The 15,755-nt window shown below is 38.2% G+C and overlaps 1 protein-coding gene across 2 annotated transcripts; it reads left to right on the forward strand.

Moving 5' to 3' along the window:
• Positions 1–1,673: 1,673 nt before the first annotated feature.
• UMPS (uridine monophosphate synthetase) lies at positions 1,674–15,662 on the forward strand. 2 transcript variants are annotated; one of them, XM_088146454.1, is made up of 6 exons: positions 1,674–2,174; positions 4,197–4,350; positions 4,686–5,354; positions 6,369–6,544; positions 7,055–7,169; positions 7,835–8,334. In XM_088146454.1, the coding sequence occupies exons 1-6, from the start codon at positions 1,878–1,880 to the stop codon at positions 7,855–7,857; spliced, it is 1,434 nt and encodes a 477-aa protein (XP_088002580.1). In that variant the 5' UTR covers positions 1,674–1,877; the 3' UTR covers positions 7,858–8,334. The 2 variants fall into 2 exon arrangements, with proteins under 2 accessions (XP_088002580.1, XP_007429693.2); XM_007429631.4 differs by lacking the exon at positions 7,835–8,334 and adding an exon at positions 8,344–15,662 and having other exon boundaries at positions 1,679–2,174.
• Positions 15,663–15,755: the final 93 nt, after the last annotated feature.

Here is a 15,755-nt window from a genome sequence, read left to right on the forward strand (position 1 = left end):
TGGCTGGCCTCCTTGGTTTGGTTCCCTCTTGGGGAAGGAGGAGCCGGGGGAGCCTTGCCGGGCAGCTGTGAAGAATATTCTCAGGCAGTCGCTCAACTTCACTTGGAGTTGGATGCCAGCTGGGAAGACCCTTTGAAAGGGACTAAGACACATCTGAGCTGGGAGGACTTTGAGCCGGTCAATCCTGAGGAAGTGAACAGGGTCCGTGGGGCTGTGAGTTCGGCCACCTGTGTTTTGAACTTATGCCCCTCCTGGTTGGTCAAGGCCTCCCAGGAGGCGTCATACGGTTGGGTCCAGGAGGTGATTAATGCCTCTTTGTGGTGGGGGAGGTTGCACCAGCCTTGAGGGAGGCAGCTTTATCATTGTTAGCCACCCAGAGTTGAGTTCCACAGGATGGGCGGCCATATAAATCTAATAAATAAATAAATAGATTCTCCTGTGTAGTGTAATTGGAATAGCCCCTGCTCAAAGCATTTTCCTAAAACCACTGCCATATATACTACTATTACTGTTATATTATAAATATATATAAATATAATTACATTATATATTATATAGTGCAAAGCTATACATTATTTAACATAACCTTTGATTGGAAAGAAGAAAATGTTCCAGATTTGCAAATAAAAATACTTAGCTAAAAAACAAAACCCCCTTGCATGAAGAAGATAAAATCAAATCCAAACCAATGAACTGATTCTGGTAGGATCCTTGTACAGGTCTGTATTGAATAAGGAGCTGGGAATCAAGACTCATTGCTAGTTAATGCACTGTATTTGATGAAACTCCAGCTCTACAGTGCATTAACTAGCAAGAGAGCATGACCTTGACTTCACAAACACACTGCAATCAGGGAATAGATGGAAAAAAGTTCTGAGTTGGCAGACTTTCCCATTTATTTGGACTTTGCACCAGAATCTTGTATCTTCAGTACACTAATCTACCGTACATCAAAACCTTAGACTTAAGACTTGTGTACACATTTTATCAATTATAAGTTAACTTGGGGAAAAAAAACCAAAAGGTGATATTATGAAATGTGGCTATCTTAAGTAGAAATGTGTAAGACTGTGTTGCAGCTCAGTCCAGCAAATACGTATGCTCAAAATATCTTGTGCAAACTCACAAATCAGATTTGCAATACTGTCCCAATCACGTTCACTCAGAAGGAAAGATGCATTGACGGCAATGTTTTTGAAGCATAGGTGTTCAAGGCCTAGAGCTACTTTTCCTTGAACTAGAAGTAAATTATAGGCATTTCCCAATCATGTGATATAAATCAGCCTTCCCAAATTTGGTTTCCTCCCATTTTGTTGTTTCACAATACCAGTTTGGAATTATGAGAGCCTTTGGCCTCAATTGTGGCTGCTCATATTGGCCATGTGTATTTTCAATATAATGATAATTGTTATTTCTGCTTCAGTTGAACACAGTCTACACACATTGTAAAATAAATTGGCATTTGGAGGATACCATGTTGGGAAAGTCTGGTATCTAAAATTGCTAGTGAAAGAATGCCAAAGCTGATCCACTCAAGGCAGCATACATGGAGTCATCATGCTTGATTTTTATTCTCACAGGACATGAGATACCAGACACGACACTGGCCAGAGTCACCAGTGAGCACACAATCAAAGGGGAAACTGAACCCAGGTCTCCTCAGTCCCAGTCCAACATCCTCCCTAATACACCATGATGCCCATCTTCCAAATGCCACCGATCTCTGTCTAGGCGTGCCCGGGGTAGAAGTATGATTTGTGAACCTAAACGTGTAGCAACACTTCTGATTCTCCGGCTGGTTTACTAAGCCCGGCTCGACAACGTGGATCCCTCCAGGCATCCCGTAACTGGCTCCTCCACGCCGGCAGAGGGCTCACATGCAATCTTCTGTCCAGGTTCGACGTCACGTTGCCACCTCAGCATCCCAAGCCAAGGATGCTTTAGAACCGCCTCCCTGTTCGTCGTCATTGTTCCGCGACAAGGCCCGCGGCGCATGCGCCGTCCTCTCTCTCGCACGGCGCGAGGAAAGCGAGCGCGCGATGGAGTCGTTAGTGTCTGAGCTGTACGGGGTTCAAGCTCTGCGCTTTGGGGAGTTCGTCCTGAAGAGCGGCCTAGTCTCCCCCGTCTATATCGACCTCCGCGTCATTGTGTCGCACCCGGCGCTGCTTAACAAGGTATCCGCCTCGCCCGCAAGGCTTGACCGGCATGAGCGGGAAAGTAGTTGTTGTAAGGGGGCGAGACCAAGATGGATGAAAGAAAAGAGGGCGGGGCGTGTGGAATCCTGCCAGCCAATAGCGGCCGCTGGAATTCCTGTCCGGTTGCCGAAGGTGCGGTTCTCCCGAGCTCTGGAGCCCAAGGGTGCGTTTCTGCTGCCTTGATTCCTTTGCCGGTCAAGAGAGCGGCTCAGGAGGTTGTGTATCCCGTTTCTACCAGCAGCTGGTGCTTAAAGTGGCTAACAAAATAGCCTTGAAGATTCCACTGAAAAATAATGAAACTCTGCCTACCAGCGCGGGGCTGCAAAATACCAGATAGCCATTGGATGAGCAAAGAGGTGGAAATCTTTAGCTCTTTGCTGCCGTCTAAGTGATCGTCCGGATATTTGCATCCCAGGTCTGGGAGCCCTAATTAAACGTCATTTAAGATAAAATTGATGCAGGATGATGGTATGAACATACCCATGTTATTTTCTGGGCAACAGTATAGAAGTGGTTAGGATTTTTAGATCATTCAGGTTTGGGTAGGCCCATTTGCTCTGAGAAGTTTCTAATTTTGTTTCTTACTCTGTGAGCATTGCTCGTAGCCAAGATTATGAAGAAGTTCCTCTCCTCACAAAGACTAGTATTTAATGCAGGAGTTTTCCAGCAAAGTTTGGATTTGAAGAGATGGCCTGTGCGGACCCTGGGGAGTAGGTATAACGTGTCTCTAGTTTTCCATGCTGCTTAGTAATTTTAAGCAATAGCATTATGCCCCAGGTAAAAGCTCCAATCCATCTTCACAGGGTAGTGGATTGAAACAACTCAAACGTTACTATGCATCACTGTGATCAGACTATCCTAGTCCAGGAAAGGCCACAATTTGTGTATCAGCTAAAGCTGAAAATACAAAATTGTTATATACTTAGCAATACAGCCACTTGGGACCTTGGGGGAGTAAGCTGAAGTTAGGAGGAATTCCAAACTATACAGCTGCTTTTTTAAGAAGAGTAGACATCTCACTGTTTCCCAGACATACTGGTAATAGATGATGTGTATGTGGGAGTTGTGTGTGAACCCACTTAATCTATTGCTAGAAGTCAAAATGCTTTCTTTTTCTTGGTTGATTAGTTTGTTCTTGAAATGTCTACAAAATGCTTTGAAGTTAAGTCTAGATACTATTATGAAGTTGCGTGCACTGGAAATTATTCTTGAAGGTTCACTTCAAAGACTTAAATCTGAAGAGTAAGTGGGAACACAGATTAAGGATTGGGGACAAGGGAAAGTTATATTAGTGAGGTGAATAATTTTTGCCCATATAAATAAAAGGAGACATGTTTCAGATGACTATTCATTGAACATTTGATGAAAAAGTGATTGTCTCTTTAGTCTCCAGTGTGCTTCAAATGATGCTGAGGAAATTACTGATATACAGGTAGTCCCTGGGTTAAGAACACCCAGTTTATGGACAACCCATAGTTAAGAATGGAGTCTATTGTAGCAAAATTTGAGTTAAATACACAATGATTCAAGTTAAATACACAATGCTTTGAGTTAAATACACAATGCTTTGAGTTCATTACACAGTACTACTTATACAGTATTATACAATAATACTGTTCTGGCTTAGATACAAATTCGACTTAAGGACAGACCTTGGGAATGGAACTCGTTCTTAAACTGGGGACTACCTGTAATGCAATTTTAAAAGAACTGTCCAGTTGTTTAAGTTGATGAATAAGTGATCATTCCCTGCAACTGCTCTGTCTGGAAGCAAAGACCAGACAAGACATTTATGTTGCCTCAAGAAGATGTAGTTTTGAAGGATAATGTATGCATTTACATATACATTTTTTGCCTTTTTTTTTTTTTTTTTACCAAATGGGGTAACAAAAGAAATCAGATTTTAGTGATCATAGGATTTGGAAAACTCCTTTTTAAGCCTTCACTTTCTGGTAGATCTATTGTATGCTAATAAAATACATTTTAAAACAATTCTTTCAGGTAGCGGATCTCCTTTTCTGTTCAGCCAAAGATGCTGCACTCAAGTATGATTCTGTGTGTGGTGTTCCATACACAGCTTTGCCATTGGCTACAATAATCTGCTCAACTAACAAGATTCCAATGCTTATACGGAGAAAGGAAGCAAAAGACCATGGTAAAAAGAATAAATTTAAATTTTACATATTGGAGTATAAGCAGTAAATATTCAAGATAGGTGTATAAGTGATGAATATTCAAGACAGTAAAGATATGGCTGATAATTAACTGTTACCAGTTTATTCTCTTTTAGTAGAAAAGAGAGTTTTGATGTAAATTATGTGTCCATGATTAATAAATATGCATGCAAATGTTTTACATTGGAATGATTTTTTTGAATGATTAATGTGTTGTTCGTGTATGTTTATTAATGACAGTAATATTTTTGTTTTAAGCCAGAAAGGATTTTATAATGTTCATTAATGTAAAGGACTATTTTTATTGCTCTTAAAGGAACCAAACGCCTTGTGGAGGGAACAATTAATTCAGGAGAAATGTGCCTGATTATTGAGGATGTAGTGACTAGTGGTTCAAGTGTCTTGGAGACGGCAGAGGTCCTTTGGAAAGAGGGACTGAAGGTTACTGATGCCATTGTGCTGTTGGACAGAGAACAAGGAGGGAAAGCCATGTTGGAAAAACATGGAATTAGGCTGCACTCAGTATGCAGCTTGTCTCAAATTCTCAAAATCCTTGAACAGCAGAAAAAAATTACTTCTGAAATGGTGGCAAGAGTAGAAAAATTCATTCAAGACAATATTTTTAGGCCGTCTGAGCAAAATGGTACTGCTCCTATGAAAAGAGTATGCAAAGAAATGAGTTACGCTGCTCGGGCTGAACTGCCAGGTACTCATCCTCTGGCTGCTCGACTTCTCAGGCTCATGGAGAAAAAACAGTCTAATTTGTGCCTTTCTGCTGATGTGAACAACTCCAAAGACTTGCTCCAGCTAGCTGACACTCTGGGACCATCCATCTGTATTTTGAAAACTCACATTGATATTCTGGATGATTTTACCCAAGAAGTAGTAAAAGAGTTGAGTGTGCTTGCTGCTCAACATGAATTTTTGATTTTTGAAGACCGAAAGTTTGCAGACATTGGAAATACAGTGAAACATCAGTACAAAGGTAAATTTGACTTCCCTGGCTGCACTGTAACCTCGGCAGGGCTATTTAAATTGTTGGGGTATTTTTAATTTCAAACATTGTTATGCATTTGAGCACAAATTTGCTTTTTATTTTCAAACCTTCTGAGCCTCTCTTAAAATGAATTTTATTCTGAATATTATCAAAACTCATGTTGAGGCTAGCATGTACATTATTACTAAAACAAGTGTTTCAGTATTCTAGAATAGCCTTCTTAACTTAGTGGCCTCTAGATGTGTTGGGACATGCTTCCAGGACTTTTGGCTGACTTAAGATTTTAAGATAAATCGACCTAGTTTGTGCTTCTCAAACTTCTCACTTCATACAAGAATTAAAACATACTTAACCACTGAGCCTTTCCCCAGTGGCAGTAACCATAGCACAAACACACCCCAGTAATCTCTTTTTTTGTGCCAAGTCTTCACAGCATCACCTTCATCTGGTCTGCAGCCCACAGCAGTTAGACTTAAATGGTTCTTTGGCTGCTCTATTTTTAAAGTAGGGTTTCCCTCTTATCCTGACAGTTTTTGCCATGGCTGTAATCTGCCATTCTTCACTGACCATTCTGCTGTTGATGCAGTCAGGTAACTCCTAAGAGTGCTGGGATCAGCCCAGCCTCTATTGACCACTTTAGGCATGATCTGTCCCCTCTGGCTCATGGCATTATCCTCCAGGGCCATTTTGGTGTGTGCAGCAGGAGAGACTGGTTCTTTCAAACTGGGCTCTATCTGAGTCTCCAAGATGATCCCAGCCTGGACGCAGCCGCTGTCCAGTTATGGCAGAGGGTGGAATTGTATGGTGAAGCAGAAGAGAGCCTCTCCCCTTCTGTAGCTGTCTACTGTAGTTTGGGCTGTTTTGGAGTGTGGAGTTTTGATCTGGATTCTTGGCGATATTTCCACAGTAATAAAAAGGTGAAAGGGGGTTTTGGCCAATTTACGTAGCTTTTTCAGTAACGTATATTTGTTTAGTTGTTAACTTGTCTATCCTTTCTTTCAGGTGGTGTTTTCAAAATAGCATCATGGTCAGACATGGTTAATGCCCATGCAGTCCCTGGCCCTGGGGTTATTAAGGGACTGAAAGAAGTAGGGCATCCTTTACAGCGGGGATGTCTCTTGATTGGCGAGATGAGCTCCAACGAATCATTGGCCACTGGTGACTATACTAAAGCTGTAGTAAGTTGGGGCTTTTGTTCGAGTAAAGTTGAAAAATAAAAGCATCTTACATACCTAAAAGCATCAGCCTTTCCCCCCCATTCTCCAGCATGGAGGAGAAAGAGCTGCTTAGAATGAAAGTGTAGCTTTGCTTCAGTGCGTTAGAAAAATTCTTGCCTGAGAAGGAGCGATGGTGGACAGTGAAAGCCAGAATAATTCTGGGAAGCCTGGGGGTGCGTAGGCAAGAATGGAAGGGGATCGTGAAATGATTCTGAGACAAAGGATGGTTATGGGCTAGTGCAGTTTTGTGATTGAGATGTCCTTTCCTTTATGAGGTAAATAATATCTCTTTGCGAATAGAGGGATCTGCATCTGTTAATATTCTGGCCAATATGGTCAATAATAATATTGCTGTGACTTTGTAAGATTGTGTCTTTGCTTTTATAATAGCACCACTGCTTAGTATTTATTCCTCCATTCTACAGTTTGTCAAAGCAAATTTACCTGATTGTGTGACTGCATGTTCTCTAGGTTAAAATGGCTGAAGAACACTCAGATTTTGTTCTGGGATTTATTTCTGGCTCTAGAATTATTGAAAAACCTGAATTTCTTCACTTAACTCCAGGTGTCCAGATGCAAGCTGGAGGTGAGCACTGTAGTCGCAGTGACGTATTTAGAATAACTAGGGTATTTTTAACAGTACAAAATGTTTTAAAATATGTAACCTTGATTAGAGTAAGAATTAGGTTGGCTATAAATGTGTACAAGTTTAGTGTTTGCAGTAGAATACAATTGGGGAACCAACCACTGTGACATAGGTTCATACGTGGAGCATATGTTTATGATATAAATGTTCCTTCTTTAATTAAAAGCAAATATTAAAAGCTTGTTTGCTATGGGTATTTCTACTTTTGCTGCAGTGGCTTTGTTTTTGTTTAAAATTGAGAAAATTGCTTAATAGTAAGAACAGTCTGATAACGACCCTATTACCATGGAAGATGATAAACAGCCCCTTACTGGATATGTTCATGCAGAGATTGGACATTCATCTATTGGCTATGCTTTTTCAAGAACTAAGTGGCATGAACTGGGGCAGCGAGATTTTAGATTATTATTTTCTGTTGCCACTCTCCTGCTTTAAATTACGTACTTATGAAGTGATATTTTCTTTTGCCTGTTAATTTCAAAAAGTGATCCTTTTTTTAATAGAATAGATAGTGTATGCAAGGGAGAAAGCTATAAAGCTGTTCCTTTTGTCAACTTGTGTTTGAAAAGTAAAATTTCCAAATGTTTTATTCTTTCTTTGTATAGAATTTATTGCAACCTCAGAATAATTGTGATACTCTGCACTTTTTTCAGCATCAGCCAGAACTGAACATATTATAAATGTGGGTACATATATATTTGTGTAAGGAAGTTTGATATTTGCAATTATTATTTCATTCATTTTCTAATTGTTGGCTCAAAATTTATTTTTCCCCTGGTGATGGACTTCTGTTGAACCATTTACCACAACTTTTATAAAACAATTTTGTTACCAGCACCACTGTAAGAAATAGAGGTTATTATTTTTTTGCCATCTTGTGCATTATTTTATACTTACGTTAAACCTCTGTTGGCATTTTATTACCTTAGGAGAGAAGAGATCCTTTAGAAGAATCATTCTTTTCTTTGTGCCTTTCCCTTGTATTTGAGTAATATAGTGATGAATGTATTCATTGCTATAAGGAATAACTTTTTTCTGGCATTTTCTGTAATTATTTTAAATTTTATTAAAATAAAAAAGTCTGAAAACAGCAAAAATGTGTTGTTCCTTGCAGGTGATAGCCTTGGGCAGAAGTACCTAAGTCCACAAGACGTTATCAGAAAAAGAAATTCAGACATCATCATTGTAGGACGGGGCATCTTATCTGCATCAGACCACCTGGCTGAAGCAGAGGCGTATAGGAAAGTAGGCTGGGAAAGTTACTTGCAGAAGATTGGCGTTAGTACACAAAATTAGCCCAGTTGGCTTCTACTAAACAAGCCATTCCAAGAAGCTAGCATGATTAAGAAGGTAATGGTAATGTTTTTATCCACCAAATGTTTTTGTATGTTAAAATAAATCTGCCACTGAGAGATTTAGAAGCTGTTACACAAATAATAGCAATGGCACTTCTGGACACTGAAATGCAGCAATCAGTTTTCCTATTAAGATGATTCTGGAATTCTCTCCCTGCATTTAAAGTAAAATAGGAAAGCATTCCAAAGGGGCCTTTAAAACAACATTGGCTTTGAAAATATCAGGGACATAAAAATGGAGAGAAGTCAGAAAACATGATGCATCTTCATACAGCATATGCAGTTCTGGTTATCAGTTCTTAATTATTGTTTTCTGTATTAGAATATGAGGATTCTCCCTAGACAGTAGGTGTTTCAGTCACATCTGGAACATGCTTGAAAGTCTTATGCTGGTGAGAGATCTGTTTCTTTAATACAATTAAGACACTTGTTCACCTTTTAGCAAATGCTTTGACAATGTAGAGATAATTTACTACCTCATGTTACATTCAGAAAATGTGTTTCTCCTGTTGATATTATTTGGAATATAAATATGAATGTCTTGTACAATATTAATTTTAAATGTGAACATATTAATACCTTACTAGTTTTGTATGGGAAAAATGGAACAATCTGTATATTGTCTTACATAAACCATTGCATTTATGAATGTTAAGGATTTTACAGAACATTTGCAGCATAAATGAGATATTAGTACAGATGTGATGTTTCTTGTTCTGAAATGGTCCAGAATTCTCAAAAACCATGTCTTAACCAGCTGCAGGATCTTGCCCCTTATCTCGTTCACTTGTGTCATCAAATTCTTCTGCAAAAAGTCTTTACGTGTTTCAGTTGAGGAGAAAAGTTGGTTTTGATGTTTAAATGACCTTCTGTAATTTTATGATTCTGATTTAAACAGATATTTTAAATTCAGATATAATTTGCAAAGTATGTGAAATAAAGTACTGTGTCTCTTTCATAAATGTGCATCATTTTCTGTTCAGAAGTTTCTACCACCTTAGCCTTCTATTTTAAATGTTACTGAGATTGTATATTATTACAATTATATTTATTTATATGTGGTCAAAGAGCAGACAATTATCTGAAACAATAGAGCAGAAAAACAAGGTAAATGTGTCACAATTCACCCAAGAAAGTGCATGGTAATAAAACTAAAAGGTACGAATAATATTAGTTTAATGAAGTCACCTGTTGCTGTGTTTTTATTGCAACCAGAAAATATTTGCCAATGCTCTTTGTTGTATCTTTTTTTGCATACATTTTATTATAAGTTTTAAAGAGAAGATAAAAACTAATAAAAACTAATACAGAATAAAGAAAACAAAGAGAAAAAGATGAAAGTGCAGAAAGAAAAGATAAAAAGAAATAGAAACAAGCTTCCGGTTTCCTTTTCAGCAAGTACAAGTATAATTACAAAGTTATCTCTACTGTATGGTTACAAAAAAAGCTAACTTTTTTTCTATTATCTAATTTGTGTCTTATCAAAACCACAAGTCACAAGTTCATTTTTTTCCCTCTGTTTCATGCAAAAAGTCTATAAAGGGGCTCTTTGTTGTATCTTGATTGGTATCTTATAAAAGAAGTTTAGTATAAAATGCATCTCTTCTCCCCAAGAATTGCTGGAAGATAGATGCTAAATAAAATTCATGACTATCTCTATAAAAATTGCAGTAGAGAAGTACATGCTGGACAGTTACAACCTTTCCAGAGTCACACAGGCATATACACTCAGATGCAGGGTTTTTATTATATCTACTACTAAAAAGGGCTGAGAGTAAGACATTATGCCTGTCTTGAAAAAATTATTTCCCTAAACTGGGGGAAGTTAACATGCAGATAGTTTGCAGGTTTCCACATATTCCTACTAATGAGTATTGCAAAGCTCTGTATTAAGGAGCCAATTTTAGTTCAAAGTTCTATGTTCTTCAGCCTTTGATAAATAATTCTTTTGGCTTGATCATAGCCAGTAGAAAGAAGGCAATTTTGGGGTAATCCAGAGGAAATGAGTTTCAGCCAGTACAACATTATTAATTTCCAAGCTCAATATTCAATCCCAGGCCTCCCTGCCTCAAGCCTGACAGCTGTATCAGGGATGCTTTTAGAAGGAGAGAGCATGGCCTGAGAAATTGAGTTTTTGTGTGGCCTCTAAGGGGTTTTTCTTGACCTGTGCTGCATATCAAATCTGGGCCAGGGTTTTGGCTTCAAAAGTTTAAGGGCCGCTGCTTGTTGTTTGGTCTGGATGAAAGAATGGATGTTGCTGAGAAACAAGAGTCTTTTACAGTTAGAAGGTCATGACTTGAGGTTTGGATGACATGGATACTTATGGTATGATAAAGTTAAAATTAATGTGGACTTTAAAAATCATTTCATTAGACATGCCATATTGAGAATATGGAATAGATATAAAGCCCGGTTGTGTCTGAAAACACCTTTATGGATCTCAGCTCAAGAAGCATATTATAGAATAGAACTGGCAGACAAAGATAAATGGTTGACGTACTAGGACTTATTGGAAAATTATCAAGGGGAATATCAAATCAAGAAAGCAACGAATAGCAAAAAAATATAGTTGTCAATGGTTTTCCCATTTACAGTTAACAAAGATTTAAAATGGATAAAAAGACCTATGGTATGGAGACAGAATTTGATATACAACTGTGTACTGGTGATAAACATGTAATTGCTAAAATGTACGAACTTTTGTTGAAATTTGAAACAGGAAGAACAGGTTAAAGAATGTATGATAAAGTGAGCTCAGAATTTTGGTTGTAATTTACAGATGGATCAGTGGGAAAAATATGTGGTTAAAAGGGTTGAAGTTTACATTGTGTTATGTTCTTAAAGAGAATTTGTATAAAATGATGTATCATTGGTACATGATGCCAGAGAAATTATCTAGAATGTATGAAGGCATTTCAAATGTATGTTGGAAATGTGAACAACATGAAGGGACATTTTATTATGCTTGGTGGACATGTAAAAAAGCTAAAAGATTTTGGATTCAAATACATACTTCGATACAGAGGATTTTAAAGGTCAATATTCAATTGAAGCCAGAACTTTTTCCTTTTAGGATTAATGGATAAGCAGTTAGAAAAAAGCTGTGGAGGATTATTTCAGTACATGATTACTGTGGCGAGATTGCTATATGTGCAGAGATGGAAGGATTTGACACTACCCACTATGGAGGAATGGTTGGTGAAGTTGAGAGATTTTGCTGAAATGGATAAATTGACTTCTTTGATTAGAGAGAAGACACTATCTACATTTATAAGTGACTGGAAGCCTCTTATGGACTTTTTGTATAAAAATGAAAAAATATGTACTTGTGATTTGTAGTTTTGATGATTAGATAAGGTAGATTATAGAAAGAAGAGTAATATGATGTAACTTTAGAGAGGTTAAAATATATTTGTACACGCAACTGCTGTGAAGAATATCAGAAGCCACTTTATATCTTTTTTCTATTTTTCTTCAATTTTTAAAATTTTCTTGCACTTTTTGCTTTTTCTTTGATTTCTTCCTTTTTTCTCCTTTATGTTAGTTTGTATTAGTTTTTATCTTCTTGTTCAAAAGTTTTAATAAATAAATAATTAAAAATTATAGACAAAAGTTTAAGAGCTGCAGGTACAAACTTCCCTCCTTTGGTTCAAAAGAATCTCTTGATAGGCACCAAGGATTTGGACACTGTTTCCTTGATGTATTCATAGTGAGCTTTCCAGGATTCTAGCATAAAATTCTATGCATTCTATTCATTCCATGGAATTTAAAGGAAGAGACTTCTTGTATACTATTTCCACCCACAATCCATTTGTGCTGTTTTGGCTTCTGGGAAAATACCATTCTCTTGGATTTCCGATAGTTTATGATCAACTTACGGAGCTCACCGAAGTACATAATAGCTTTCAGGGCTATTCTGAGCCAAAGAATAAGAGAAAGCCACTATTTCATCAGCATAAAACAGTAAACAATATTCTCCATGCAGAAATTTTAGGGGCATGGAGTTCCAAGTGGTTCCAACGTGCTTGGCATATCATTAATATAAAAATTGAACAAGGCAATTGAAAGAATGCACCCATTCTACAGTTGGTACCCTCTTTGTGGATGCTACATGTTACTTGGAGCAATGTATTTGTATACAGATTCCAAATTTAAAATATCAGACTTCTATCTGTACTAGTTTTTTTTATAGTTTTTCCCATAATATGGTTTGAGATACCTACTCAGATGCTGATTTAACATCAAATAAAACCCCATATAAAGGGAATTTAATTATATACCATATTTTTCCGTCAATAAGATGCCCCCATGTACAAGACGAACCCCACTTTTCCAACCCAAAATTAAGAAATATTTTAAAGATAGTGCAGAATACATTTTTATTTAGTAATTAGGTAACATTTATCTGATACACTCGGTGGGAGGAGGTCCAAACCGTCTCTCTGCAACTCTATTTCCAGGCTCTTTTGCATAACTGATTACATTCAATCACGAGTGAAACTGCCGATAGCTTGTCTCTGCAAACAGACTTCTTCTAACTGGTTTGTTCAGCATCAGCTGACGTCAGTTACATAAGGCTCGTGATTGGAGGAAGTCTATTTGCAGAGACAGTATGGGCAGTTTCACTCGTGATTGGAGGCTCGTGATTGGAGGAAGCCTGTTTGCAGAGTCAAGCTATTTCACTCATGATTGGAGGCTAGAAATAGGAGGAAGCCTGTTTGCAGAGACAAAGTATGGGCAGTTTTGCAACCCTGCGGTTCTCTCCTTGGCTTACTTCTTTGAATAAGACGCCCTTCAATTTTTAGCGTAAGGATTTTAGAAAAAAGTATCGTCTTATAGTCGGAAAAATACGGTACATATATTTGTCTGTCAGGTGGTACAACATGAAAATGTGGTCTACTGTTGAGTGCCCCATTTGAAATCCCACCTGTTCCAGTCCAAGTATTTCTTCAGAGTCCACCCAGAGTCCTGTAATTTGAGATTCAAGTGTCTAGCATAAAGTTTGCCTACTACATTTAAAAGACTAACTTGTCTGTAATTAGATCAATTCCCTCTTGTTCCTTTCTTGTGAATAGGCACAACTACTGCCTTCCAGTCTTTGGGGATATTTCCCTTTTGATCAATGCACATAAAGAAGCAAAAAGAGGTGCCTACCAATCAGAATGCATCTTGAGGAATTCCAGTGAGATGCAATTGCAGCCGGGGGGCGGGGCGGGGAGGTCTCTATAACCACTTCTGAGGAGCCAAAGTGAAGGAGGTGTACAGAGCAAATTCAGTGTGTAATGTTTTAAAATGTTCCAATGGGACATGATTGATTTTTTTGGATGAAGGTTATGTACATCTCAAGATTTTTGGATGACACCTATTACTTACATCTCACTAAATTCTGCTTTACTTTGTTGTAAAATAGATGCTCCTGTGTTCATCTTAATGGAGGATCTGCACTGGGAGACAGAAATGTGAATGTTCTCCCTGTTTGTTCTCTGGAACTCTCAGCTTTCAGAGCCAACAGTGGCAGCCCTTAAAACTGCTTCCTGACATTTGGACTTGGAGAAACAGTACTGGGTAGGGGTTGGTTGGCTGGTTTTGCCTTGGAATTACGTCAAAAGCTTGGCCTTAAAGCCATTGTTTTCTAGCGTTCCTAATGGTCTCATTTGGCCCCCTGTGCTGCTTAACGTAAGTGTTCTAGAGTGTTGGTGCCTTTAGAATGCCAGTGTTACTCTATTTCTCTTTTCCCTCAAAATCAAAAGCAGCTCTTCCAGTTCTGAATTTGTGCCTGTCAGTACAGTAATGGATTGGATGGGAGTAAGCAAATTGAAGCTAAATTCAGACATGCTCCTGGTCAGATGATAGAATGATTAAGGATTAATGTGCACAGAAAAGTCACATACTTGACCTAAAGATTTAAATTTGCAAGCTGGCTTTTATTGAGGATCTAATGCAAAAACCAGGCAACTAATTGTCAAGCATGTGTTTGCAGAGTTCAGTTGTCTGCTTACTATTGTCTGTTTCCAGAATTATCAGAATAGATTACTGTTATGTATCTCATCTGGCCTGCTATTCTCTGTAATATCTGATGCTGCCTTTGAAAAATGTTTGGAGATCTCTGTTGGCTTAGATCACTGCTGTCAGTCTGTTGGCTGAAGTCAGTTACAGAATGCTGGTTTGCTCTGTTGGCTATTGCAAGCCCTGCAATTAGTGGATGACAGACAATAAAGTGCATGAAATCAGTCAAAAAATAAAATGTAGTTAAAATGTTAATTGATTATACTTAATGCAATGATTTTTTCTATATATAATAAATATTCCTTCTTTGTAATCGTAAAGAACAATTACAACTTGGTAGCAACTTTTGGAGGGGGCTTGAGGGCCACACTGAAAGCACTGAAGGCCACAACCAGCCACGGGTCCAGGGTGTGTCCCCTAGAGCTACAGTATTATATGTGCTCCTTATGACCTATGAACCCCTGTATGACTCAGCAGGTTCCATGCAGATGTGTACTCCATTACATCATGTCTGGGTTTCAGATCTACTTCCCTTCTCTTAGTTCCTTCTCTTAGTTCAGCTAACCACCTCAGTCCCTTTCCCTTATTTCAGCTAACCTCTGATATTTTTTGGATTTGTGGAAATTGAACTAGCTCCTTCCTCTGCATCAATCTGCAAGCAGGAAAAATCTACAAGCCTTCAGCAAGTTCAACTAGCTTAACTGCTGACTTGGGGATGCACATTTTTAACATTTAAATAGGTTCCCTGAAGCTTTTGTCAGTTGAGGTCGCTGGCCAAAAGATGCAAGAGTTTCAGTAAGCAAAGAAATACATTATAGTACACATCACATATCCTCTTGGGTCTGAAAAAATTACTTGAAAGTATGAAAACCTGCATCAAACTAAACTGTCAAATAAAACTGTCCACCGGAGTGTGCTGTGAGCTTTGTTTCTTTACAAACTTACTCTATCCTCAGCCCTACTGAGGGCAAAACAACTAATCCAAGATTTAGAAGCTAAGAAATTCTGCTTGAATCCAAATGGGGAACTAGACTTTGAAAGGTCAGATCTGGTTACTTTCTAAAATCACTGTTAGGCAGGACTACTGAATCTGGATCGCAAAGATCTAGATAAACGACTAGAGGGCTACAAAGAAAAACAGGACACTCTAATTCTTGGCTGCCAT

This window comes from Python bivittatus, unplaced genomic scaffold (assembly GCF_059951505.1).
Source record: "Python bivittatus isolate LINGU-HERP-01145 unplaced genomic scaffold, Pbiv_v1 ctg000480_np1212, whole genome shotgun sequence".
Classification (NCBI taxonomy): domain Eukaryota; kingdom Metazoa; phylum Chordata; class Lepidosauria; order Squamata; family Pythonidae; genus Python; species Python bivittatus.

Bases quoted from the DNA above. Each gene is read 5' to 3' on its own strand.
- UMPS (XM_007429631.4), top strand. From the start codon at position 1,878: ATGCAATCTTCTGTCCAGGTTCGACGTCACGTTGCCACCTCAGCATCC. The intron at 2,175-4,196 runs GTATCCGCCTCG...CAATTCTTTCAG, and splicing joins ACCCGGCGCTGCTTAACAAG to GTAGCGGATCTCCTTTTCTG. The intron at 7,170-8,343 runs GTGAGCACTGTA...TGTTCCTTGCAG, and splicing joins TGTCCAGATGCAAGCTGGAG to GTGATAGCCTTGGGCAGAAG.